Source organism: Atheta coriaria, unplaced genomic scaffold, assembly GCF_025399875.1.
Source record: "Atheta coriaria isolate IRGN ID8LTWV9N9 unplaced genomic scaffold, Caltech_Dcor_3.1 hic_scaffold_3_pilon, whole genome shotgun sequence".
Lineage (NCBI taxonomy): Eukaryota > Metazoa > Arthropoda > Insecta > Coleoptera > Staphylinidae > Dalotia > Dalotia coriaria.
In genome coordinates this window covers 1,074,186-1,102,081 of record NW_027045445.1, presented here as the reverse complement: position 1 = coordinate 1,102,081, position 27,896 = coordinate 1,074,186, and the positions used below count along the sequence as shown (strand labels likewise).

The window sequence follows — 27,896 nt, the reverse complement described above, 5'->3', positions numbered from 1 at the left end:
GGTTAGATAATTGTAAAATTACAAAAGTACAAAATTATATACTAACAAGTCAATATTTTTTAAATTAACGTGCAAAATCACGTTTTTCTTATATTTCATTTTCAAAATTTAATATTACACTAATATTAGAAACAATACAAAAAGTGTTTAGGTACTTATCAGCTATATAATATCAAAAAACTAAAAATAAGCATTACTTCAAAAGGTAAAAGTAAAAACAAAATATTAATCAGTAATTCATAATTAAACCTGAGCGTATACATTGTTTCATTGTCATTATTTTAATGATTCGCAAGCGTTTGTTAATTTTTATTTTATCGTAAATATTAACATGAAATGGTATTCAACGGATCTGTAAACTGATGGTCGTTGAGCAAATATTTTAGGTCATTAGAAATACCGTCCATAACTTCATCCAATGCAGGATTACTTTCCGATTTTATTTCGGCACTCGGACGCGTATCACACTCACACGTATTCAATTGATTCGGTAACGCACGCGCGCTGGAACACTCTTGATTACTCGCGCACTCAGTCACTGGTGGTGGAGAAATCGAAGTGTTGTACTGCACTTGATCGCAAAACTTAACACACTTATCACGTTTGACAACACTGCTAACACCCGAAGTGTCATTGAGTGTCAATTGTTTAGTCTTCATCGGTTTATCGATCAACTTGTCGATGTTTTCGTCAATATGCGCGATGTTATTAAGATTTCTTAATTGTTTATCGGAACTATTGTAGTAGTGTTGTGGTGAAGTATTTTCCATCGCGCTGCTGCTCTGTAAAGATGATGCGACGAGATCTAACTCGGCGAATACTTTGGTGCCCAAAATATCGGGTGAGTTCAGAGAATTTGAGTTGACTACAGCTGATGATGCAGAAATGGCGTTGTATTGGGTTGGGGAAGCGTTGTATTCTTCGATTTCCGGTGATTGTTGTGACGATTCAAGTGTAAAGTCAATATTATCACCTGAGAAATTTTTAATAATTTTTTTAAAATATTTTATACACGTGTAAAAAATGGCGGTGGTACCAAAACAAAATAAACTACTACTCACTGGGTAAACAAAGACAACACTCCTACAAGTTTGTATGATGGCGCGTGATGTGCACATTCGGACACAGGATAAACTGATCTATAACACATGCAACTAACATTACACAATTCTACTTAATCTACAAACAAAACAAACGTTTTTAATAGTTATCAAATACCAGAATTGGAAAAATCATGCGCATTCCATTATCTCCAAAAGAATTTCCCCTAACTTACATTTATTATGTGATATATGATGCCCCTTGCCATCTTTACTACCTTTATTGGTAGGGTCCTTTTCTCTCGCATTGGTACCGCTGCTCCCACGACGGTTAAGCCTGTCCCAGAAATATTTTCTGCTCATGGCGCGCACTTTAAACACGAGGCACAGCATAATAATCACGCCCTGCATCGATGATGATAGAAAACAGCCGGAACAGAGAGAAAATAACGCTTGTTAGACATTTTTTTTCAGTGAGGCCGCTCGTAAATTACGGGTTATTACCATAAATATCGACGTAGCGGCGAACGCGTACTGCCAGATGATTTCCTCCGGGTGGTTCACGCACGCCACCGATGATCCTGCTGAAATTGTGACGATCGTGAAGATTAGCGTTGATTTTGTCATCATTGTCGAGCTGAAATTTATACAATTTAATATTAGTTATTACAAAGAAAGAATACTAAAATTTATATTCTTACCGATTGCTTAGTATCTTGTCACTTTTAGTTTTGTCAGTTTTTAATAATTTCGAGACCAAACAGCAGAGAATAACGTAAAGTATAAAAACAATCGCGATACACACGATAAACATGTAGAATGAAAGCGTATCGCGTACAATCCACCAATGCACTAACGAAATATCTTTGATATTATGTGTGAGATGATTGGCAAAGACTGCAATCACTGGTGCACCGGTAATGATGCCCACTACTGTGGGTTTGATACTGGTGATCTGCTGCATCTCGATGAGATCGGTGTAAATGATCAAAAGTGTACTCAGTTGCGACGACAGCGCCATCAAGTAGAAGATCAGCAAACATGATAGCACGTTCAAATAGAAACGCTGTCAAAAACATAACCAAGTTTGTAGTATAAAATATTTACGTTAAAATTAAGTTTACCTTAGAAATACTGTCGGAGAATCCAAAAATAAAACATAACATACACGCGGCCAGTGATAAAGCACATTGTGCTTTGAGAAAAGTCATTGTAGATTTATGACGGATCCAACTTAGTACAAGTAGTATTCCTGAAATGGCACATGCGACTGCGCAAACAGCACATCCTACTAAAACAATGTCATCACAGGCTGTTAGATGTAACTCGGCTCGCTCACTTTGCACATCATCCACGAGTAGAATAGTCATAGTACCCTCCTCGTCGCATTCACAGCGTACGCTTGAAGTATTTTCACTGAGAATACGACATTTGTATGCATTCCACACATAATCAGAGGCTGCGTACTCTGCTAGTACACATTTAACCACTCCTACAGTCGGTCTAGTATTGCTATTTATTGGTAAATCTTCTGAGTTTGTTTTTTGGGTACCCGAAGTTGAACTTTCGCTTAAAGACAGCGATAAAGTCAATGCATCAAGTGTATTGTCACTTAATCGGGTGTGTTGATGACGAAAAACGGTAGATATACGCTTGTCGGTTTTTAATGATGGTTTATGGATGTGTGTTGATCCGGCAGATGGCGTTGATGTTAGGGGCGTGTTCAGGCGCCATATTGATGTCACTCCAGCGAATAATTCATATTTCATTTCACGATCATCGCTGTAACTATAATACACATTCAAGAAAAAAAATCAAAATAGCCGTTTGTGAATCTTCATAACTTACTTTAAACGTATCACTGATTTTTTAGTTAGGAATTCATATAAATTTCGATAGTCGACCGAAATTACTCGTGTGGAACTAAGTCGATTACTGCAAATGTTTAAAGTTTAAAGTACAGTTTTTAAAACTTTTAAAAAGATTATCTCTAGTGACTTACGAGTCGATTTCAATAGTAGCCTGCAGATTGTGCAAAGATTTCCGATAGGCGTGTCTTATATGTGGTGCAAGAACCATTAATTGATTGCGTACCAACTGCTGTAGAGTTACTACTTGCTAATAATAAAAATATATTGAGTTTGTGTTTAAAATAAGGTTATGTAACTTAAAAGTTACCTGTTCCTTGTTGAGAGATACATTTTGTGCCAAAATGGCGTCGACGATGTCAAGCACAACGTCAGTGATGGCTTCGTGATCAGAGTAGCCAAACGATGCGTTGTTGAAACTCACCACGCGTTCGACATGCTGCAATATCACTCGCCCTTCGCCCCTTAAGAGCTTTTCGGCGACGACGTACCGTTTGATGTTTATCAATGTCTGCAGCGGCGTGGTGGTCGCATATCCTTCCACGAGATAGCGAAACTGAAATTGCAAAATCACGAAAACGGAAATGACGTCAAGGCATACGTCATCTTGCACTTGATGAGATGTGATTGGATAGTAAGAAACTCTTTGTACATAATAAGAGTTTGAAAAAAAACGCAAAGTTCTGCGGTAGACAAGTTTTCAAATCTAGAGAATGTTCTAGTCGCAGTCGATACTGGAATGTTTGAGTACGTAACCTCAAAGTGAAAATTAAGGTGTTTGCAGGCGTGGTTTACTGACAGTTTAAGTTAGTTTCGGATAGTTTCCGATTACTTACGTCGCGTAAATGTTGTATCAGTTGATGGCGGGTGCAGTTCGAGTAGTCTGGCGGCAACCAACGCGGTGCGCCGTTCTCCAACATGATACAAGCACGCGTCGCCGCTCCATAATATCCGTCCGGACACTCCAGCCGGCAATCTCCTCCGGTCGCCGTCTCCGGCCAGTCGTACTCATCTAATCGCTCAGTCGGGCACGGATGCGCCACGCGTTTATCGACTACGTGCACCAAAATCTTCGATTCACTCGAAAGCTTATCCAGATGCGCCAGGCATGAGTACCACGTTGATTTCTAGCACACATCATAATAAATCCAGAATGCAACCAACCACAAATCAAAAATGAAGCACTCACATTTAATCCGGCGACTTGCAGTATACTACCGCCCGGATATAAAATCTCATAGTGTTCTGTCTCCGTTTTGATCGGTAGCAGGCTCTTGTCTTTCGTCCAGGAAAATTTATATTTCTCGCCGAATGTGGCAAGACTGATGCATGTGATCGTAAACGGTTGACCCTGCCAAATGCGTTTCAATAATTCAAGCATCAAAAATATAAAAATAAATTTTTAGTTTTTTTTGGTTAGATTGTAACTTTAAGTGATTGTATGCGGTGACATACTTTATCGACGGTGAGACTCGCCGGTTCGAGTTTGATCTGGGGCTGATAGTTCATCTCAACCTGCAGTGAACGACACTGCTGCACGCCGTAGTCCTCCACGTGGCACGTAAACCGACCGCGGTCGAACCGCGTCGATTTTTGTACCACCAGCAGCGCGGTGTAATGGTCCGTGTTGCTGCGACCTTTCGATATGAGCTCTTCCCATTTATTTCTTGCAAAAATAGTCATAGTATAATAAAAAAAATGGCCGCCCAAGATAAAAACACTAAAATATTGGAGTGGTTCTAAACTGACGTCGTTATTCTAACCTCAATTGTGTGCTATTTTTAGAATAACTGATATAAAGTTATTTATTACTTACTTGTTGGCCCTGGTGAGATTAACTAAATATCCGTTCATAAACCAGCGGAATATCATGAAGCGTGAACCGCGTGCGGTGCAAGAAAGCACAAATTCGTCACCTTCGCTGATTACGCCATTTTTATCGATTGCTATGTTCTGAATATTTTTTATAGAAAATAATTAAATTGGAAATATTTTGTGGATATTTTGAGAATTTACCTCTAAATATAAATAGGGTTCAGTCTTGACAAGAATGTCCTTTTCGGTGAGGACATAATGCTTATCGTTGCGAGCGTATTGCGCTCGGCCCCATTTGCGTATCGTGCTGCGCACCAACTCGTCCTGATATTTCGACGCGTAGAAGCGTAAAGTCACGTCGGTTTCGTTATTTGCAGTTCTGAAACAAACAAAACCCAAATATTATCTTATTATCACCAAGGGAATAATATAAATTTATCAAAGTCAAAACTTTTAATATTTGCTTTATTGTCGTATTTTTTGAGTGAAAATTGTTTAATATTTTGGCTCCGGTAGATAATCTCGTGGATTATTGCGTGTAAGCGATGCCATTATTAAAAGTATAATTTGAATTTGGCATTTTCCGGTTTATGCGCGCTTGTCGTAGCTTTGAAGCCACTAAACAATTGAAACTTTTTTAATGTGGAATTCAAATTTTCAAATTTTAAGCCGCGCGCCCGAAATCCGGCAGCGCTCTTGGATTAATATGCCCGGAGAAAAATTATGCGGAATTAAAGCAACACCAAACAGAGCACAAAAAAGACAAATTACAAAAAGAGGAAATGAGGATAATAAGAAATGGAAGTTAGAGGTAGCATGAAACAGAAATAATGAAGGTAAAACGAAAAAAATAAAAATAAAAGAAAAGAAAATGAAATAATGATTTAAGTTTAAAGTTCAATGTTTTTTCTTCTTCAATTTTTCTTATTTATGATGCATGCATTTAAAGTAACAAATAAAATTCTTAAAGAATTTGTATTAAACTGATTAAAGAATGTAAATAGAAGAGGAGTTTTTTCTTTTCTTTTTTGTATTTTTTTCGATGACGTGTTGGCGGTTCTCACGTAATTTCACGATGCTAAAGGGTTATCGTTCAGCTGCCAGGCCACCATATTGCCTTGACGCCATTACACCTTTTTGGTTATATAATATCATAAGCACGTCTAGGGTTCAGCGTAAAGACAAGGAAAAAGCTATAGGATGTGGCGAGTGCGGCGTTTATAAAAAAGAGAGACGTTTATTTAACGTTTTAAAGGGATTTGCGTCACTTTGAGTTTGCCGGAGGAAAGGAAAGCGAGTTGGGATGAGGGTAATATCGGTGTAGGTCGGGTGGGAAAAACCGCGGATACTGTTACAACATTTTCAGCGTTTAAGCCAAAATGGAAAAGGTAAAAGTGTTGGAAATTTTGTTTTATTTCTCTCACCTTGTGTTTAAGATAATAGAAAATTGTTTTTGAAAAAGTTTTTTGCAATAAAATAAATTAATTTGAACACACGCACAACTAATGAACACAAAATACGATAAAAGATTATAAAAGATGTCGAACAGAATTCAATGGGGTTTCGCCTTCTAGGCTCAATGGAGACAGGAAGCTAATTTGTTTCCGAGACGTTCGGGCGTTTAATCAATGTGCAGTTTAAAGCATGGCCGCGATACCGTCACCACACCACACCGCCGGTCGCCCCGGAAGGCGGAAAAACAAAGAGAACGAAAAGGGACGTACGATATTCGGCGCTCTCGTAATGACGGAATAACGTAACGAAAACCTAGATTGTCCAGGGAATGTGGGACAAGGGTCTCGAGATGTAGAAGTAGAAGAGTTGGGGGGGCAACGATTAATTTATTTCAATCAATCGGCTAATTAAAAGTCTTTCGGTCGCCTTGCACGCCGGGAATTTTCTTATTCCGTATCTGAAGAAAGCTCAATAAATCTTCTATTTTTTCGAATTTAATTAAAAACATCGCGCTAAAAAATTACTTAGATGTTTAATTAATTAAATCAGAATAAAATCGATGCGCGTGAGAAAACTTGAAAAACTAATTGAACTTACGTGCTTGATATGATATTGACGTCGTCGATGTTACTGATGTTCACTTTCAGGGTATCCAGCATCTGAAAAGGGAATTATTTTTCAAATTACTAATTACACTTTATATTTAATTAATTTTTAATTAGCTAACAACTCATTTTATAGTTTCAGGTAGCTAATTTTTACTTAAAATTAAAATTAAAACGAAAAACGCTAATTAAAAATGATAAAAAATGTAAAATTAGGTAACTTTTCATTAAATTCATTAAATTTTCACACCCTTAGGAGTTTCCTTCATTTTTTTTTAAATATACAAGCACACGCGGGTTGTAATTCAATATTAATTGGTACTCTTGGGGTGCAATTTGTCGGTTGGGTTTCTTTTTCACTCCTTTCAGTTTAGCCACTTATGTTTTCTGAATAGAAACGTAGGCAACACTCTATACTTTCCATATTGTTAACACCTAACCTATTTTTAGAACTTTTTATGCGTGTAGAGATTTTTCTCGAAGGGCAAAGTCTAGACTTTAAAAATCACGCTATTTAATTTGAGTTTTTCTCGGGTTTTTTATAAGGGTAGAATGTAAATATGCGTAGGACACGTGGAGAAAATTCAAGCTTTATGCCGTCCTGTGCAAACAAGCAACCCATCATTATTCTCATTATAAGAAGCAAGAGGTACAAGCGGCAAAAAAACATTGTAAATAAGGTATGCAACCACACGAACGTTTCTAGTACTCTTTTAATAAATAAATGAAACCGGTGGAAATTGAATTAAACATAATTGTATAATAACGTAATTAAAATCTTCCACGATTTTGCGTCTCTTGTAAGTTGTAAGTTATATAACTAGGTTAAAATATAGGTTACGTTTTGGGAGTATTGTTGGTTGCATAACATAATTCAACCACTTGGTCTGTATTTGTGGTTCTGATTTTTATGAGAATAAGAATGAATGTTATTCAAAATTCAAGTGGAAAACTATATCACATAAATTTATTACGAATTTATTATTGTGCGGTGGCCACGAAATCGAAATACTCCTCAGGTTCTCGTACGGTTTTGAGAGGGGAAGAAAATCGTCGAGGAAATAATAAAAAAAGACGAAGTGGTCATAAAGTGCTCACCGGCGAATAAATCATGCGACATAACCTCGTTACATACTTTCCTATTTTTCTACGCTCAAAAATACATACAAGGTGTTGCAGAATGATGAAAATTTTAATAAAAACTCAATAATTTAAAAAAGTTCTTTGTTTAGCAAAGAAAAGAAGAAAATAATGGAGATTTGAAGAAAATATTTAATTTATGAAACAAAGATGCGAATGCAAAATAAAAGCAAAATGTGTTTTTAGCCGAAACGCGTTGAAACTTTCCGTGCAAATTTGAAAAGTTTGCGGATCTGCATCGCGACTGACAGCTCGAAAGTTTTTTATTATGCGAGGTCGCGACTTCAGTGACAAACAGACATCCTAAATCAATGCGCACCCTCCAAATTCTCGTTCGGTTTTTATTTTTAGACTATAGTCTTGACTTTCCACAAAAAAAACTTCGAATAAGTCGCAAATTTCGTCCATACTGTCAAATTAATCAATGATTGATCTATTTTTTACTTTAAAAAATCTAAAAATAGAATATTTTGCATATATACACAAAAAAATATATAAAATAAAAGACATTTGCTGAATAATGAAAATACAACACTCGTAAAACGCATAAAACACTAAAAGACAGCCCCGACCGAAAAAACCTCAAAAATAGGGGTAAAAAGAAAAGCACTCGCAGTGCTATATCGAGACATGTAAAGCTAATAACTCATCCACACGTGAGATATTTTTATAGATTCGCGCCAAAGATAATAATGAACTTCGGGTTGAAAAAAAAGGCCGGCCGACAAAAAATCAGCGCAATAATAAAATATACACGATATATAATGCGGATAGCACAATATGAAATGCGTGCGATGCATATAAAAAAATGAGTAATGTGGAGGTCGTGCGTGTGCAAAATAATTGCATACTAATCACAGAATAAAAATGCAAAGAGTATAAAATTTTTCTCTTTTTTATTTTTTATTTTTTTAAATTTACTTGGCACTTAAACCACAACTCAAAACTTTAACTTCACTACTGTTTTTAGTTTTAATATGATTTTCATACGATGTCATTCAGTAATAATTGCATTCCGAGATGTACAAATGAGTGTACAAATTAATGTCGGCAAACAAGAGCGCCCCAGCACTAGCACTCCACTCTCGAAACGTGTTTGTCGCTCGAAAACGATGCGCGGAACTACTGTGTAAATACGCCACGATAAACACACTCGTGCTGTTCGTTTTGCCCCTCTGTTTAGCACTCGAGTTGTGCAATTCCCTCGCGTTTCACAGGACGCGCACACAGGACCTTACAACTCTCCTCGGGCGTCCTTCGCCATCTTCACTGTTCGTTTTTTATTAGGTTAGGTCAGGTCTATACAGGTTATGTTGAAGTAGTATTTACTTACAAATAAAATAACAACATTTGTAATACACGTGCGTAGCGTGTGGATGAGATTGGAATGCGGGCGGAATTACGAAAAAGCTTCAAGTGGCTATAGACGAGGAATACTACTAGCGTTATTGGTTTATCTGGTTGCTTTTTCGCTCCCTGATCGTTCCTTGGGTAAATATTGCGCGAATAAAGTGCAAGAGTTACTACAAGAGTTGCCTACGTGAGTGCAATTGAGTAAACTGAAAATTGACGTTTCCAGAAGTAAAAAAAGTATTCACTCATAAGAGATACAGGGTGTATAGAAATACTTACATTGTGTTTTAATATTTCACGCAGTTCGATCTCGCTCAGTTTGCTCTGCACGAATATCCTGCTAGAATAACCAATGGATTCTGAAATTTAATTAAGCATTAATTATGTATTATTCCAGTAAAAATTAATTAGTGAATATAAATAATAAAGGGTCATAAATTGAGAAGTAATGCAATTAAAATTAAAACAATTAGTGGAAAATATTGTTAGTATCAATATTAATCTTCAATATGTGCAGCAATAAATTAATATTTATTTCCGAATATGAATTTTTGATTAAAAATATTTGTGGTGCGTTTCAAATAATTGAAATTAAAGCTTAAAAATTAATTACCATTAATAGCTTGGAGATTATTGCTCGACTTTCCGGTGCACTGACACACGTCCTCCATTGTGCCGTTGAACTTGCAGGAAATTAAACATTCTGGATCGCTCCCACAACCTGCAAAACAAAATATAAATATAAAAGGATCGAAGTTGAAGTAGACATTAAAATTGGTTATGTTCATAACACCCATTGTATTTTATTTCTGTTTTTGTGCACATATACTAAATTTAGATTTAAATATCCTGTTTGGCAGCGAGCACAAAACTTTCGAGGATTTTAATCGCTTTTATTTGTTTTTATTCCCTCCAAACACAAATTCAAAATAAAATGGAATAAAACAAATACAAACTACGATTGCAATCAATTAAAATGCAAATATACCTTAATTTATTATAATAAATTGCATTAAAAAATAATAAATTACAGAATTATGTGTAAAAACACTCGGTATAAATGATAAGTTTTAGAGTCAGTAGCTGCATCACCACAGAAAATGTATTATCGTGTAAATCTACCCGCATTTAACACTACGCAAACATCGCCAGCATGAAAACGCAACCATAACAACTGAAATTGTGGAACGCGGCGTGGAAAACCACAAAACGACTACATTTACAAATATGTACAAGTTGCACACGCGCACGCTATATATATTCATGCATGAATGTTTGCGTGTCTCGTGCAATGCTAGACGAAAACATGATGTTTATGTTTGTGTAATGTTGGTTGCCTATTTATATGTACATGATGTACTATCCAAAATAAACATTTAAATGTGACAGCATTGCTGTTGCAATGAATGAACAAGTGTGTACATAGCACACAAGTTGGATGGATGTAGCGTATGAATTCTATGAATGAAATTAACAAAACCATGTGGCAATTGTGCGCGTCTCGTGAAAATTAACAACATGTGGAAATGCGTAAATTACAAATTACTACCGGAAAAGGGAAAGTTCTAGTATTTATGATGGTAATCCCAACGCAAACTATAAAATCATATACAGGGTGTTTCAGGTTTTGTTTAATTGTAAAATTTAATAATAACACTTGGTATATTATTATTTTAATTGATAGGGAGATATTAATAGAACATAATTAATAATTGTCGGGATAGTTAGTGATGGTGTGGTGGTTAGTGGTCGGTGATAGTCACAAGCAACGCCAGCCGCAGGTCGATTAATCGACATTTGTCGAATGCCAATGGCGATGTGCGGGCGAGGGTGTTCCTAACCTGTCAGCCGAAATCTATGTAAATCGACGGCTCGGAAAGGTGACGTCGGTCTTAAACTCAAATCGCCTTATATTATTAACCTCTCAACCTTATGAGACTATTAGAAAACAATAATCTGCTTTAATTTAATGGAAATAACGCCATCTATACACGACAAGTTCAAATTTTAGATAATTTTGAGGTTAAATTAAAATTAAAATGTTTTTTGGGTCAATTTGATATATATGATCTATTTGGTTGAGTGTATCATGATTCCATAGCTGAATTATAGCTGAATTCGAGTAAATCACAGCAAATCAAGGGAATGAAGAGAATGAATAACTGGAAACCGTGCCATGCGTTCGGTAGTAATCGAAAATCGGAACACATGCCATGAATGACATCGGCATTCGAAATTCGGGTGCTGTAGTAGCGCGACCCTCACCATCTGTAAGCCCTATCACGATAATGCATTACTCAACTACAATATGTCGTTAGAATACATCGTTTATTATTATTACCTATATCATAACAGAAAACTATAAGAAAAACATTATTGATCAGTGTTTTCTTGAAATTTCAATATTTGGTTACTATAGACAACACTTTTTACATCAAAGCGTGATGGTTTTATTAATTTCTTCTTCAGACATTTTGTAGTTAAGTAAAATTAGTGTACATTAATAATAACTGTTCAATTTGTGCGAAATTCATTGTTTTCATGCAAATAGCTTATGACTTGAAAGCATTAAGTTTAAAACAACAACTTTTCAAGCAAGAAACTTTTAATAACTTTGATTTTAATTTGTCGTCATAATAAATTTCTGTTTTCTTAAAAATGTACAAAATTTTTAATACTTTCAAGAGACTTATCGACATATTGTAATAATGAAGATTTTGCCAACCCTGCGTGTTCAGTGTTCACGCTTTCAGTCCCATTTTAACTTTGCTCGAATCCATTGACGTCTGAGGGTCTCAACCGAATGTTGAACGCAGGGTGTGTTTGCTTAGTGACTGGCAATTAGCAAACTCGCGGAATTTCATTGCTGGCCCAGCAGCCGGAAAGAAAAGTTGGAAAATTTCCATCCGACCGCTCGCGAACTATCGTAATCTAATGAAATGTAATGACATTAATACTTCCGCACAATCCGGACTCAGCCAGACCCTCAAATAAATGAGGCTAATAAACTATCCATACAGAAAGGGCGTGGCAACTAGTCAACAACCAACATATTCAAATATTTAATTTTTCTTCGATGTGAAAAAGTTGAAAACTTTTGTAATAGAATTCTGACAGTGATGATTGATGCATCACTGGGAAATCCTCAATCGGAAATAGAGATTTATTACGACTTATCGATGTTGACAAATTGCAAAGCTACAATTTCCGAAATCTATTTTTAATTTCCATTTAAAATTAACTTGCAATTTAAATTTTTGATCTTTTTTAAGCTTTAATGTTCAATTTGGTGATTTCCCTTTTCAATTTTCAATTGTCGGTTTTCGACTGAAACGAGAATAAATCAATCCGCCGATCTGATGAATATCCTTGCGTCCGCAATCCTCATATTTCTATGAATATTTAAGTGATTATTCAATTATTCATCGCCCACGTTAAAACTCTTACAATCCATCCAAACCTTCATTTATTCTCTTTCATTCATACAAATCTAATTTTGATTTGAGCGTTTGATGTTTCAATTAAGATTTGCACGTTTTTAAAACGTATTTGTTTGCGTACAAACTCGTTTGCGTTCTGTACATAACCTAAGCAATGGTATTGCGCACGCATGAATAGGCAACCCATTAACGACCTCGCGCGTGTCGTTTGTTATTGTTTTGAGTAGCGCAGGGAGAAAAAACGCACACCAAACGGAAACCGAAAAAGAAACGCCTGAACTGGTTCTCGCATTGCTTGCCTGAGTGTGTGTGTGTGTGTATGAAACGTCGAAACGGATTTGCAAAAGCTGAAAAGCTAAAAGCACGCAGAAATAACGCTCAAATACATCGCCGAAGCGTTCGCTGAAAGCAATCCGTTTCGTTATTTATCCGCAGCGCGTCGCAATCGATGCGTTAAAAAAGAAATTGCAAAAAATGTCAATAATTAAATGAAAATATTGATTAAATTTGCTTACGGCACACAAACAATACAAGTTTTACGATTTTATGAGTGTACGATATAAATATGAAAGATTAAAAGCATGCAAGCACACAATACACAATGTTGCGCATTGTAACCAAACCCAGGATACATAAATAAATATTCTAGTATGCAAATAAACACAAAACACAATGAACAGCGAATTAAATCCGGTGTAAAACACTCCGAAGCTTAAAATATGCCGTTGCTGTGTTTTAAATGGCAGATGGGCGACACGGATAGCAGAAGGATGAGGGTAAAAGGTAAAATATGTAAATATGTATACATTACCGGTGGTTGGGGCGATGTCCTCGTCGCGTATTTCGCAAAAGGAGCCACGAAAACCAGGCGGGCAATCGCACACAAACGCTGTGTGTCCTGTATGTCTACAAATAATTTAAAAAATTAAATTTCAGTTAATATTTTATCATAAAAATAATTTTTTTTGTTTTAATCAATAATATTTCATCTTAAGGTAAAAGAATCGTTAGAAACTAAACTGTAGACGACAGCTTGTAATTAAAAACGATGTTTTCGGTTGTGAAAGCACAAAACATAATAATAGTGTTTACTCACAAGCATTCAGCGCCATTTTCACACGCTGGCTGACCATTCACAATGCACTTTGATTTCGGCCCTTCTGAACATCTCCTGCCCCAGAAACCCGGAAAGCAATCGCATTTGAAGTGCCTGAAACACAATAACCAGAGACAATCACTAAGAATTCACATACTATAATAATAGACAAACAAATAAAATATATTTAATGAATGTAAGGTTGCCTATATTAAATATAATTAGATTAAAGGTTAGTGACGCATAAAATTGTTGCATTCGCGCATGAAATTTAACGAATGAGGTAGTTTTGAAATTACGACCTCGACGCACTGAAGTGCAGTGCAGTAACAGATTTAATGTCGTTTGGGGATTGAAGACGCTGTCTAATGCGCTTAATTAATAATTAAAGATGCTTATCAAACGCCACGCAGCATGCGCTTGGAAACAAGCCGACGTCATCAAAACGAAATGTTTCATATGCAAGGTAGTAAAATGCGTTTTACGATCCGAAATTAAATTTCACTCCAAAGATTAAGATTATGATTAAGAGTTTGAGGTTAGGACTTGTATAATTTGACAGTATAGACAAAAATCCATCACTACGAAATTCTCACGAAACTCTTGACCATTCTTAACGAAATGAATAAACTTTTAACGCCGTATCCATTATCCTTTTAACCCGTACGCGTTAAAAGCATTCTTTCTATTTCGGGAGTAGGGCTAAAAGAGTAAAAGTAAAATTAAAGTTGAGGCTGAGCAAAGTAGCGTAAAAAAGGGTTTGTTTTGGTTTTCCGCGCGTATCCTTCCTTTCTTGACTCTGCAAAACACCCACCAACAACCACGTGATATAAAAAGAGTTTTACGAGTTTTTGCAAGTATTTAGAAAGTTTGTTAATCCGGGCAAACAACGCAAAAGTGAAGGCGTGGAAATAAAAATGTGAGTTAAAAGCGTAGACAAAACAGTAATAGTAAATTTACGTGTACTACCCGCGAAGCAAGTAAAAAGGATTGAGTTTAAAGTGGTCGTTGTGTTGTGGTTTTTAGTACTGCGGCAAACTTTCAGCGGAAATTGTTTTAAGTTTTAACAGTTTTAATTTTAAGTGTTTACACAAAACACGCTAAAAATTACTTACACAAAATCATCATAGCAATAACCAGTGAATCCACAAAGTTTCATCGAACATCGATTTCTTCTCTCCCTCTGCGTGGTAATCTCATAGGTAATATTAAACCCGTAGACATTGAGTAGGCCATCCAGGACTCGCAGATGCGTGCTCTCGGTTCGATCCAGTTGAAAGTCCACCACCACATATTCCTTTTCGATGAAAATGTACGTCTTGTTACTTGTAACTGCCTCCTCGTTCAGTGTAAACACACGTCTTCCTTCTAGACGATAGTCATACGCATCTTTGCTCTCATATTCCACGACTTTCAACCCCTCGTGGACGTACACCTGCGTGAGGTAGATCTTGATACTGAGGGACTCATTACGCATCATTGCATCGCCGTAGGTTTGCCGCACGTGTTGTGCATCAATATGCCATTGGCAGTGGATAGGCGTGTTGAAAACTTGTGGAAAGTTCGGTGTGGAAATTACACCGCGTTGGGCTGTGAGGGCGCCACCGCATACTGGTCGCCATTTTGGTGAGGAGATTACAACTGTAGGTAGTGGAAGAAACAGGAACAATACCAAAATGTGCAGCATTTTTGATGATATTAATCTGAAAATATAAAAAGGGTATAAAATTATAAAGTTTTATAGACGTCATGTTTGTTATTAGTTATAAACTAATGTGAAATGTTACACTTGTGGATTATCGCGTTGGTATGACCCAGGCAGGCGTCACGAGTGTAATCTATGAGTTTAATTATAAAGTTTTTTTAATGCGCGCGATTTTAGTGTCAAAAAGTTAATTAGCTTCCCCTTTTACATTGGGGCTTATTTTTCGTTTACTTTACGTTTCTACTAATATAGTCTATACAGAGTGTTTTAGACAAATATTTATTTTGTTATTTGTAGTGATGTTTAGTATTATGTACGGAATTAATACAGCATCCTACAGGAAATGAGGGATTTCGAAGATATCCTTTGAAGTTTAAACTTGAGGGGGTGTTTAACAGACTTTAGGCTTTTCGTTTGATGTCCGTCCAGTTTAACACTCCGAGAATGTGTTTGCGCACGTTCGCTACGTTTTGTTGAGAAGAAATGCAAAAAAACGGAGTGGAGTAAATCGAAAAAGAAAAATACAGACAAAAAACAGATGAAAAGGTGTGTTTGCATGTTTAATTTGCTTTGCAAGGACTACGCTTCTATTCGTTTGATCATGTGAGAGCAAACTAAATATTTATTACTTAAATAAATGTAAATATTCGTAAAGTTGTGTTATCAAAAGAGGAAAAATGCAAAAGTTGTAGTTATGCACTAATTACACGAAAACTAATTACACGTTAATTATAATTCTGTCACTACTGAATTCTCAGACATATTTTGCATTGAACCGAAAAAACTGTTTGTTATTCAGATAATTTTACGCCAAGTTATAAGCAATTAAAGTTTAATTTGAAAAATTTAATAATATTTTTACGAATTGCTCTGTAACAACTAATTAAAAACTGTTATCAATGAAATCCGTTTGTAAAATACTTTCCAATTTTATTCTGAATAATTTTCTGAAAAATTCATTAATTTAAGTTAATTACTTCGGGAGTAATTTATATTTAAGTCAACACAAGATAATTTTCTTAGTACCGCCATCTATAAGTAAATAAATATACTGAAACACAACATAAACTTGATTATAATTGCGCTTCTGCGAACTATAGTCGTAATCATCGTACAATTCATCAATCAGTCGTCTTCCGCACGCAATAACCCAGGACTAACGAAAGATACCACACGACAATTACTGCACAAATATTGACGATGACGCGACGTACTGCCGAACACGAAAACGAGATGTCAAACCGCACAACCAAAACGCAAACAATAATCACTCAGAAACACGACTTCGATATTCCCACAAATAGTATGAGCACACGGAACCTTCGTTGTCCTGCAAATATGCAATTTGCATGTCTATGCAACGCATTCGATTTACATAACCGCAATTACACTCAATTACCTTTATTAATTCTGTAGTAAATCTAAATCTTGGAAAGGATTCGTAGCGAATTGAATTACTTAACGAACTCAATTAATCACACACTTTCTAGTAAATGTAGAATTTAGAGTTGAGTTGAGTCGAGAGTTCACATTAATGTGTGTTGGAGTGTTTGCTGAGTTGGTTGCCTAGTGTTGAATGAAATCTTTGCGCCAATTGCCCTAGTCACCAGAGGCACTGGCATACTTCGACACCGAAAGTGTTCTAACTTTTCACTCCGTGCATCATCCGACGCGCGTCTTTAGTGTTTAGTGTTCTAGAAGTTTGATTCGTACTTGGTACTTTGCACTTTGATTCCCATCGTCACCAGGTATTTACATTTTGCTTGATTATAACTATCAGCGTGTAATTTGTAAACTCAACTTTCGTATTTGATTAGTGAACAAATTTGCAAATAAATTGAATTAATTTTAATAACTTTTAAAGAAATATTTATTCATAAATAATATTAGTAATAATAAACAATTTGAATATTATTTTGGAAATGAATATTGCCGTTTTCCAATTAATAATCCATTAATACGAATAGGAATACGAATGATTTGGTAGTAATTATATTTACATTCGAAATATTTCTGTTCAGGGTTGGTTTGTTTTGGAGTGCATTTAGTGCAGAGGACAACACTTTGTATAATCAATGTTTGGCGATAATAATTGCCCTGATGGAATATGCATGTCGACCGAAGGGCGTTTTCGGTGCGAGGTGGAGTTGTCCTCGGATGTGTCTCTCAATTACGAAACGAAATTAGCGGAATTTAAGCAGAGTTTAGCGGCATCCGCCGAGGCTTAGTGCAATTTTGCGCCTGCCGCCTCCTCGGGAGATAATTAGTGCAGCATGAAATATGTAAATGTGCGCGACGCGTTCGCCTTCGTCGCTTATTACATTTTACACTTGTATTGCGTCGAGAATCTACTCGTGGAAATCTTGAATATATTTTCTACAATAATATTACACTAGTACCAGAACAACTGAAATGTGAAAATGGGAAATCTTAACAAGAAAAGCGAGCATAAAAATTAAGTGCGTGGTAAATTTAAGGATTACTTCTAGGGTTTCAGAAGGAAAATACTTTAACGTTAAACTAGGAATATTTAATTTTTGGCGCCTCCACCATTTTTTCTTTTTAATTTTTTAGCAAAATATAAAAACTAAATGTTTTATTTTATTAAAAATCCAATATGAAAATGACTTGTGTCTTCTGAAACTCGTAAAAACTCAATACTTGTACTTTATATCCCTAAACAAAAGCAGAAATACTATGTCCGCATCACACCGTATCACAAGTTGCATATTTCAAGTCCCTAGTTGCAAGTCAATGACGTCGAATGGAAGTTTTTCAGTTTCCTTGTCTTCGCATGTCCTGAAACACTGGCTATTTCTCTTCACCCCGCCGATTCACTTTTCACTACTTCATCTTCACTCCCGCCGCCGCATCGCATTCCTCAAAGTGCATATTAAAGTATGTTGTATACGAATATTGACGAACGCCATTCGTCGATACAAATCCTTATTATACGTGTTTCTTGCGCCGAACCAACACACAAAAATCGCGTTCGTTTTGCTTCTCTTCCGGTGCACGTCGTATATTCTCATTTGTTACTACTTTCTTGCTAAGACTTTTGTTCTTGTTTGAAGCACAAGATACAAGAATGGCGCTTTATCTGCGTACTTTTTTCGTCTCTGCTAGTTTATTTATTTTATTTTTCTTATCTCTTTGATTCTGTTCTTATGCAAAGGAATGTAGTGGAGTGGGTGGCGGCTTCAGAAAAGTCGAGAAATTTGTGTTTATTCCGTTAGACTCTTCTCTTTTTGCTTTACTTTTTTCTGACTTTATTCTATTCAAACATTCAAAGCAGTACGAATCGTGTGCAATTTACGTGTTTAGGGAAGACATGAATATTTAATTTCGAGATTACTTACGTTACAAGACTCGCGGGTTAAAATAGATATTATACAAAGTGATACAAAAAATATTAACAAAAAAAGAAAACATCTGGTAATATTTGAACCTGTAAAATTTAAACACATTGTATAAAAACCTTATAACAATATGCGAATACTATCATAACTGTTTAACCTTCTTCAAGCTATCTTAACCTATCTTCTCTAGTCGTGAACACCTGCTACAAGCAATATTGCACTGACGCTAATGACCCACCGACCGTTTTCCACCTCTAAAACTCTTAAAATGCCAACAAAGCTTTTCTCATCTCGATGATCATATGAAAAACACATTACAACATTAACTAATAGTCTAATACTAAGTGTATCCGAAAATTTAAAAATATTCTTAAGTTACTAAGCGTAGTTAATAGCTATTAAAGTTAGTTGCAACAAGTTGGCGTTGTATTAATACTTTAAACACTTTTAATCGCTTCCCAAAGCTTGCGAGTACTGCGAAAAGTTTTTAGACAATGTTGCAATTATTGTTATCGAATCGTTCCGAGTTGAAAGTGCATATAAGTACGTGCTTCTTCTAGAAACGCGGTAGTTAGAAAAACAATTGACATACTAAACGGTAGTAAAGTTAAATTAAGAAAATGTCAGCTTATACAATGTACAAACATTATTTTCCCGTTACAGAATTCCACAAAAATAAAAATAAAATAAAATTTATAAAAAAATATATGAATTAAAAATGAAATTTGCCGTATTTAATTGTAAAATAAAATGTTTCGTTGGAAGCATGACATTTTAATCCAATTTGATGGAATTGGATTAAATTTTCTGTGCCAAAAATGTTGTTTGTCGGTTTGCATGCATTCAAATTAATTTAATACGTGAAAAAATAACAATATTTCACGATAATAACAAAATTAAACTTCATATACCTCCATCAATGTCAAAACTAGCACTTTAAGTGGATCGGAAAGCAAAGCTCACTTGTGTATGCCAAACAAGTCCCACACTCTCGAAGAGGAAAGTTCAAACAATCGTAAATAACCAAACACGGCCGCTAATAATTTAGTTGTTGAACACATTAGTACACAAGCATGGGGCGAGACTAAGTGAGGAATTGCGAGGGAATGAGTGTGCGTCCATCTTAAATACACAATGTTAACGTATTAGTTTATTAGCCTCTATTCTGCTGACCGTAAACAATTAGATTTGCGCGTACTGCAAGCATCGCATGTTTTGCCTCATTCCGACCGCATGCACAGGAAGTTGGGATTAGGCGGCGGATCAAACTAAACCGGATGTGGACCATGCGCCCCACCGGAACTTAAATCAGCGCTTAATATTTACATTTTACTATTGTGAAGGTATCTACACCCTTAGAGGGAATCAAAATAAATTTTTATATATTAATACTAGCTTTTGCCCGCGACTTCGTCCCGGTAGTGTTTAATAAAAATGTAATTCGTTTTTACTCCCTTGTTCTAGACATAGTATGTGTCAATTCAATCAATAAGATTCGCAATTTTAGTTTAAAGAAATTAATTATATAAAGAATTGCTAATAATGCACTTCAGCGCGCCATCTCAGATTCAACTATTTAACTATAACTATGATTGAATCTCAATGCCAACTTTTATTCTATAGAAAATGGCAGTCTTTAGGGTTTTCCCGGCAATTATTCGAATTTTTCTCGCCGTAAAAACCATCCTTGGACTTTAACGAACATTTAAAAAAAAAGAATTGGCCAAATTAGTTTAGGCGTTGTTGAGTTATGCGCTTACCAACAGATTTTGCGATTCATTTTTATATTATAGATATTTATATTTCATTCGAGTGACAATGTATTGAGATGCAGTATAAGATTGGAGCATGTGACTTAAAGTGATTGAAAATTAAATTGTTTCCTCTTATGTCCTTTATCACAACACTTTCCGATCGAACAATTGCGTTTTGTCCTCGCCTTGCGTTAGCGTAATTGCATTGTAGTGCGATTCGAGTGCTTCAAATGGACAATTCGTCGGAAAGGAAGTCGGACGTCCGATTGCCATCGAGTATTCTCTAATAGCGTTCGTCCTAGAAGCTAGGATCTAATGTCCTGCGTTGTAGCCTGTTAAAGTTGCTTTTAGCCTGCAGGAATATACGATTTGGGCAATTTCAAAGAGACAGTATCATTGTTATTATTATTATATCAATTTATAACAATTTTTATAAGATAATTATCATTGTTTTCATTTCATTTCGGGAACAAAAGTAATTTATATCAATTAGTGTTTTGTGAAGCAACACACAATACATTTTTTATGGTAATGGCCTATTTTATTTTCTTGTTCTGGTTTTGTTTTGTTTTACATCACGTGTATGAGATATTGTATTTGCTTTCCATTTCAAGAAGAAAATATTGCATTGGAAACGTTAGATTTGTAGATATTTTTAGCATTCTACGCACACAAAACTCAATTTTCGCGAATTTTGCAAAGCTTTGTCACTCACAGTGTTTGACGCCTGTTGGTTTGTAGCGAAAGGCGACGAAACGCAACCCGTACCTCAACGCGCAGCGCGTGTGTCGTGTATGTTTGGTTGTCGACTATTAATCTTACTCACACCAGAAATGTTTCGACATATTTAGACATATCACGCGTATTACGCACGAAAAAAAAGGAATTACATCAACTGTCATGTGTCTAAATACAAAATCTAATAACATTTTGGAAAAACTCAAGAGTTTTTCATATTTTATTACACCGCGTATCACGTTTATCGGATTAGTTAGAATAAAATTAGTTACCGAATAAAAGCGAAACAAGAAGACGCGCAGAGGCGACAAAATTTAATTAACATAGACCTTATCGTATTATGTACATACTGTGTATGATATGCAGATTTCACTCGAGGATTCACAAAATGGCACGTGTTCCTAAACCTCATAACATTTATTTTTTTCCGCAAGCCGCAAAGAAACGAAAAAGAATATCGAATGAAAAATTCTTACGTTGCAATAACTTATAATCGGGTTTAGTCAAACTTTAGATAGGTTATAATGTAGGTTATGTTAGGCTTATGGAGAATAACGACCGGTAGCGGGAAGCTGAAAGGCTGAAAGGAAAATAATTGTGAGTTACGAGTTTAAAAAAATTATATAAAACTCTAAAAGTAAAGTTTTAAAATGCGTTAAATATAGGCAACCAAATATACAAATAATGTAACACACTGTATATATTACTACATCTTACTTTCAAGCATCTCATAACTCAGAAGCTGTAGCAAAAGGATTGTTAGATACATGGTTAGGACTGTGGAGGATTCGAGGCTCCAGTCGCCCCCGTAGGTCATTCATCTTTTCATTAAATTCCGCTCGTTGTTATTACGTCCTTGGCAGTTGCCGCTTGCCATCGCGCATCGTCCTCATCCTTCTCCATCATCCTGTTGCTGTCGGGTGATTACTGCATGCGCATACTCGCGAAATTGCGACCGGTGCAAATCCGAGCGACGCCGGCAGGGACTCGTTATTTTTAAGATTACATAGGTTTATACGAAATAATCCCGCAAGCTTCAACATAACCTCACCTAACCTCTTCGTGCGGGGTTGTAGTAATCTGTAGGAAACTGCTTCACGACGAATTGTTTATTAATACAAAGTGACGTATACTTTTTACATTTATTCAAACACATGGTATATTTATGAAATATATAATTTGTATGAAGAATAAGTGGACACTTGAGTGTGAATATATGAAAACGTGTAATTCTAAGGATGAATATGCGTCACTGCGTCGCGTTTTTAAACTTCCATGATGCATTACGCGAGTAAGTGGCAACACTCGCAACAATGGCGGCCATTACGACATTTGTATAACGTGTTGTTCGTCACAAATCTAGCTATTTATATAAGCAAAATATATTTCTATTTTCTACTAGCTTTTGCCCGCGACTTTGTCCTGGTAGTGTTTAATAAAACTGTAATTTATTTGTACTCTCTTGTTTTAGACATAGTATGTGTCAATTGTATCAATAAGATTCGCAATTTTATTTTAAAGAAATTAATTATATAAAGAATTGCTAAAAATGCACTTCAGCGCCATCTCGGATTCAACTATTTAACTATAACTATTATTGAATCTCAATACCAACTTTTATCCCATAGAAAAAGGCTGCCTTTAGGGTTTTCCCGGCAATTATTCGATTTTTTCTCGCCGTAAAAAACATCCTTGGACTTTAACGAACATTTAAAAAAAGAATTGGTCAAATTGGTTTAGGCGTTGTTGTGTTATGCGCTTACCAACATTGCGATACGTTTTTATATTATGGATTAAACTGTCAGCTATATTTCTATGATGATTTAAAATAAATTACGCTAATTATTAATTAAAACTTGGAAATAAATATTCGTAAGTAAAAAATAATGTGGTCATGAGCGTGAGTGTGAACGACAAGGGTGCGAAGTACACAATTTCACACGAACCGCAACCGAAACCTATGTGTGTGAGCTTGTTGCAAGTGCCCTAAGTTCTGACTAGCAAGCAGACAGGGTGTCTGCGTGCGTTGGCCCGTTCGCCGCCTCTTTTGCAAATTAACGAGTAACGAGCGATGACAAAGAATTGAAGGCGACGGGGATGCAGAGAGGCGATGTTGCCAACAACCACAACCTCGACCGCAACCTCGGAGAGTGTCAGACAGAGGTTAGCGTACTAAAATGTTAAAATCAGTGAATTTCGTTTTTTTTCTGACTAGAATTTTCTATTTCCCGATTAAATTTCCACTGCTAAGTTATTATTATTGCATTATATTTACTCTTACAATAGGTTGGGGGATTTGGAATGTGGAATTGAAAAGATTTCGCGTCGTTTTGTGCCTCGTGCTTCTTTTTTATTCCAACCGCATGAATGCGTTTCACCTTTTTACTTTCATTCGTGCTTCGATACTTCTCTGATCCTGAGGTTCATAATCTTTAAGCTTCGCTGGCTCTAATCACAAATTAAATAAAAATATTACCTACGTTTTTTTTCTTTTCAATTACTTGTTTTGGGAAATACAACCAAATTGATTTCAAAAAATATTTTTTTCAGTTTATTGAACTTTTAGCTTCTTTCAAGTTCGTTTCTGAATCAGTTTCTCGCGCGACATAAGCAAAAGTCGTATATTTTGTGCTTTTCATACTTTTCACCGATATATTATTCAAAAATATGGCGAGGTAGAAAAGAAAATTTCGCGTGCGAATTCGCGAAAATATTTCACGCGTTATTACCTGAATAACTGCTTTTACTTCTTAGAGAAAAAATGTCTCAGATACTTTATGAGTCGCTTTTGCAGCTCAAATCTTTAGAACTTTCTACTTTTTAAACGTTAGAAATCTGTATAGGTACAATTTCTAAGAAAATATTTTCCTAATATTACCATAAAAATAACACTTAATATACAATATGTTCAAATACATATTTATGCATATGAAATTTGATATTTTTAATTAATACGCATATTATATGGATAATAAAGACATTGTACATATAATTACAACGTCGTAAAAAGAACTTATCTGAAACGAAATTGTTTCTGCAATTAAGCAGAAACAATATCCGAGTTATTAATTGGAACAGCGTGTTTTGTTTTTCTTGAAATGCAAATCAGCATTTTGTGTTACAATAATCATTTTATATCGTAAAAATTATTATAAAAACACTAACTACTTCGTCCCGGTAGTGTTTAATAAAAATGTAATTCGTTTTTACTCTCTTGTTCTAGACATACTGTCAATTCTATGAATACGATTCGCAATTTTATTTTAAAGAAATTAATAATATAAAGAATTGCTAATAATGCAGTTCACCGCGCCATCGATTCAACTATTTAACTATAACTATGATTGAATCTCAATACCAACTTTTATCCTATAAAATGTTTTCTCGGCAATTATTCGAATTTTTGTTACTGTAAAAACCATCCTTGGACTTCAACGAACATTTTAAATAAAGAATTGGGCAAATTAATGTAGGCGTTGTTGAGTTATGCGCTTACCAACACATTTTGTGATTCATTTTTATATATTATTATAGAAGATAAGTTTTCACTTTTCATTTATTTGCCCATTCTAGTAACATCCTATCGAGTTATCACGATTATCTATTATTATCCACCTTGTTCGCAGTGGATTTGCATAATTTTGATTAGCGCTCATCCAAGTAGATCGCATTACGAATGCAGCAGCAGTATCGGCACGTCAAGTACGATGATGTATACATCAATACAAATGCAAAATTCTATACGCAATTGTCCAAACGAGTCACGCTCAGAATATCTAATTACAGAATTTGGTATTACCCAAATGCCCTACTAGCATAATGCCAACGATAAGGGTCCAATTGTCCAATAATGAACCACATTTGATACATGATTAACCATGTATCACCGTATCCACCGTGGGTCATTTCAATACATTTGAGGTTAGATATGAATCCACTTAATTTATGATTCTTGTGGGGTGTACAAAGTTTGTTTTGAATATTTGGGTATTGTTGGGAAGCATAATATCTTTAAGACCTTTTTTAAGACTCCCTAAAGGGTTGTTGGATTTTCATTTCTTGTGGTTGCTTGTTGGGTCGCCAGAATGCGATTAAATCTACGTTTTTGTGATTGTAATTAAGTTGTTTCTTCTTCATTTGCATTCTTTCCACATTCCAGCGTAAAGAAATTAAGAATCAAAGAAATGTGGTGTAAAAGAGTGAACTAGTATTGTGTGTGTGCGCGGATGAAATGTAAATACAAATTTCTTTTTGCTTTGTCCTCGCTTGTTTCAGTTGCTTTTGTTGCTGGTCGGATTACGTCGGTATTAAAATGTAATTAAGTTGTTGGAATTCTTCGCGAGTGTTTGCATTCCTCCAGGGGGCGCGCCGGTGGTTTTTCATGCTTTTCTTAATTTTGCCGCATTTCTTGTTTTCTTGCTTCGTTTGCTTATTACTGCTTTGCGAGTTAAGGAGTTAAGGAGTTTATGGGGCATGCTCGAGTGGACAAAATAAACGAATGAAAACTCAAAACATAACCTCAAATACGCGCAAGAAATAGAATAAATAAACGAAGGACTTGAATGAGTCTTCTTGAATAACAAAAATCTTTTGTTTAACAAACGTGCCGTGAGTTATAAATTGATATCTTCTTAATCAATTTAAAGAAAAACCTAAAAGAACACAAAGAAACAATGTGGAAGAAACATAAGAACCGAAAAAAGGATCCAAACGCAGGAAACAATAAATTGCATTCGTGTAGTCGTGCGAGTCAGCGATAACAGCCGATAAAACAAAAGACAAACAGTTCTAGTTGTCATGATGCTACTATAACTCACGCCAGCCGATAGGCAACCAAATTCACATCAACACCTTACAAACACCTTGTAAACTTTAAAACAGGTGTTTTAAATGTAATAACATGAAAATTAAGTTACCTTAAGATATTATGTTGTATTTGTTTTGAGTATGTAATTCAACTAATTACTAATTCACCCGACAATTAACTAATTGGTAAACGTACATCACACGTTAATTAATTAACAACCGACCACGATTTGATTAATTAGCACACATCGTTTAATCACACACACGCATGGGGCTAAATTGCAGCACTTTTATGTTGTATGCACTTTCCTATTCACGTGCGCCGTGCGCGTTGTAATTCATGGTTAATGAACTCTCATTACACCAACACCATTGTAAACTTTTCATGCGCATTAAAAACTTTAAATGTCAACTAATTTACGCGTAATTGCAAAAATTTACTATTATAATATTAATAGGTTAATATCCGAATATAAACCATTGTAACACTGATGTAGTTTAGTCAACAACTGAAAGATTTTGTTTGCGGTCAAAGATTGTATCTTGTTTTATTTGTTTGTTGGGTATTTTATGGTTTTTTGTTGCATTTGAAACGCTGTATATTTAGTTTCACCTTTGACACGCTTGTAAGACGACGAAGTGTTCATTCAGAGAAAATAACAACTGTTGTGTTATTACTTGACTGTTTTATGAAGATGAATAATAATTGCCTATAGTTTGAGATGCGGCACAAGAATCGAACGCGATGATTGCATATTTGCGATAGTTGCATGCATAAGATTAATTCGGAAATATTATTCATAATCACGCATTTTAATGATTAATTCTTGAATAAAGCTCTACACAATTTGAGTGAGAATTGAGAGCTTGATTCGTGCCCTTTGCACGTGTTGCACTTTAGTGTTTCGTTCTTGTTGCTCGCCTGAAAAAGCCCGCCGCGTGCGTCGGCATCGCTTTGCGAGCTTTTACGAGTGCATAAACGTTTTAGTGCTCACTGCACAACAGAAAATAGCATCCAATGTGTTGAGTACATTTTATTTTTTTAGCCATTCAAAAAAATCTTACTTACTTTTGCCGTAAATTAAGGATAATTCACTTTTTAATTATGATGCACTATGAAGCACTTGTCAGCCACTTTTTTAACGTTTATTATGTCACTTTCTACACTTTATAAGTCTTAAAAACCGCATTAAAATCGCGAAGAGACACATAAAAGTGCATTAAAACGCATTGAACGATGTTAAATTCGTTTAAAACATGTCCTCAGTACATTGCACCATCCACAAGTTGACTTTTATTGAGATTACCTTCAATGTAAATTAACATTAGTTTAAATTACACCACGTTCTGCTTTCGCACTTCACACTCGCACGCAAACACGACTTTTGCGTTAAATTATGCAGAGCACGAAGCACGTCGCTAGAAAAATGTTGCAATCGCACAAAAATGCACAATTTGCGAAAATTATGTGTGACAAATGACGACGTTATTTAACACTTTCTTACATGTTACAAATTACAAGTTAAACACGCACGTAAATAAAGAAAAAAGTCACGTTTTAAACATTTTCAAGTTTTTATTATAAACTTTTTAATAATATTTAGTGTAGTTTTGATTAAATATTTCAGTTATAAGTGGAAACAGTTTAAAATGCGGAAAACTTGAGAAGTTTCGACATTTCGTAGACGAGTTTAGTTTTTAGCTGAAGTTAGCTGTTGCGTC

The 27,896-nt window shown here is 35.4% G+C and overlaps 1 protein-coding gene across 4 annotated transcripts; it reads right to left on the bottom strand.

Annotated features, from left to right (window-relative positions):
* Positions 1–148: 148 nt before the first annotated feature.
* On the bottom strand, positions 149–27,896 carry LOC135789555 (uncharacterized). Of its 4 annotated transcripts, XM_065299449.1 has the most exons (21): positions 27,244–27,896; positions 14,928–15,515; positions 13,813–13,926; positions 13,528–13,622; positions 9,890–9,997; positions 9,556–9,635; positions 6,776–6,837; positions 4,925–5,102; positions 4,725–4,861; positions 4,364–4,574; positions 4,098–4,259; positions 3,745–4,035; positions 3,219–3,464; positions 3,043–3,158; positions 2,889–2,975; positions 2,165–2,828; positions 1,742–2,106; positions 1,545–1,677; positions 1,277–1,445; positions 1,062–1,139; positions 831–973 (listed from the first exon to the last, which is right to left on the bottom strand). In XM_065299449.1, exons 2-20 carry the CDS (start codon positions 15,497–15,499, stop codon positions 1,084–1,086), a joined length of 3,846 nt encoding a protein of 1,281 aa, XP_065155521.1. In that variant the 5' UTR covers positions 15,500–15,515; positions 27,244–27,896; the 3' UTR covers positions 831–973; positions 1,062–1,083. The 4 variants fall into 4 exon arrangements, with proteins under 4 accessions (XP_065155518.1, XP_065155520.1, XP_065155519.1 ...); XM_065299446.1 differs by lacking the exon at positions 1,062–1,139 and having other exon boundaries at positions 149–973; positions 27,244–27,895; XM_065299448.1 differs by lacking the exon at positions 1,062–1,139 and having other exon boundaries at positions 149–973; positions 9,890–9,998; positions 13,532–13,622; positions 27,244–27,895.

What these genes read in the sequence shown, in the direction of transcription:
- LOC135789555 (XM_065299446.1), bottom strand. Translation starts at nt 15,499, where the DNA reads ATGCTGCACATTTTGGTATTGTTCCTGTTTCTTCCACTACCTACAGTT. An exon ending in TGCAAGTCGCCGGATTAAAT is followed by an intron (nt 4,036 to 4,097) that starts GTGAGTGCTTCA and finishes GATGTGTGCTAG; the next exon opens with AAATCAACGTGGTACTCATG. An exon ending in TATCTCTCAACAAGGAACAG is followed by an intron (nt 3,159 to 3,218) that starts GTAACTTTTAAG and finishes TTTTATTATTAG; the next exon opens with CAAGTAGTAACTCTACAGCA.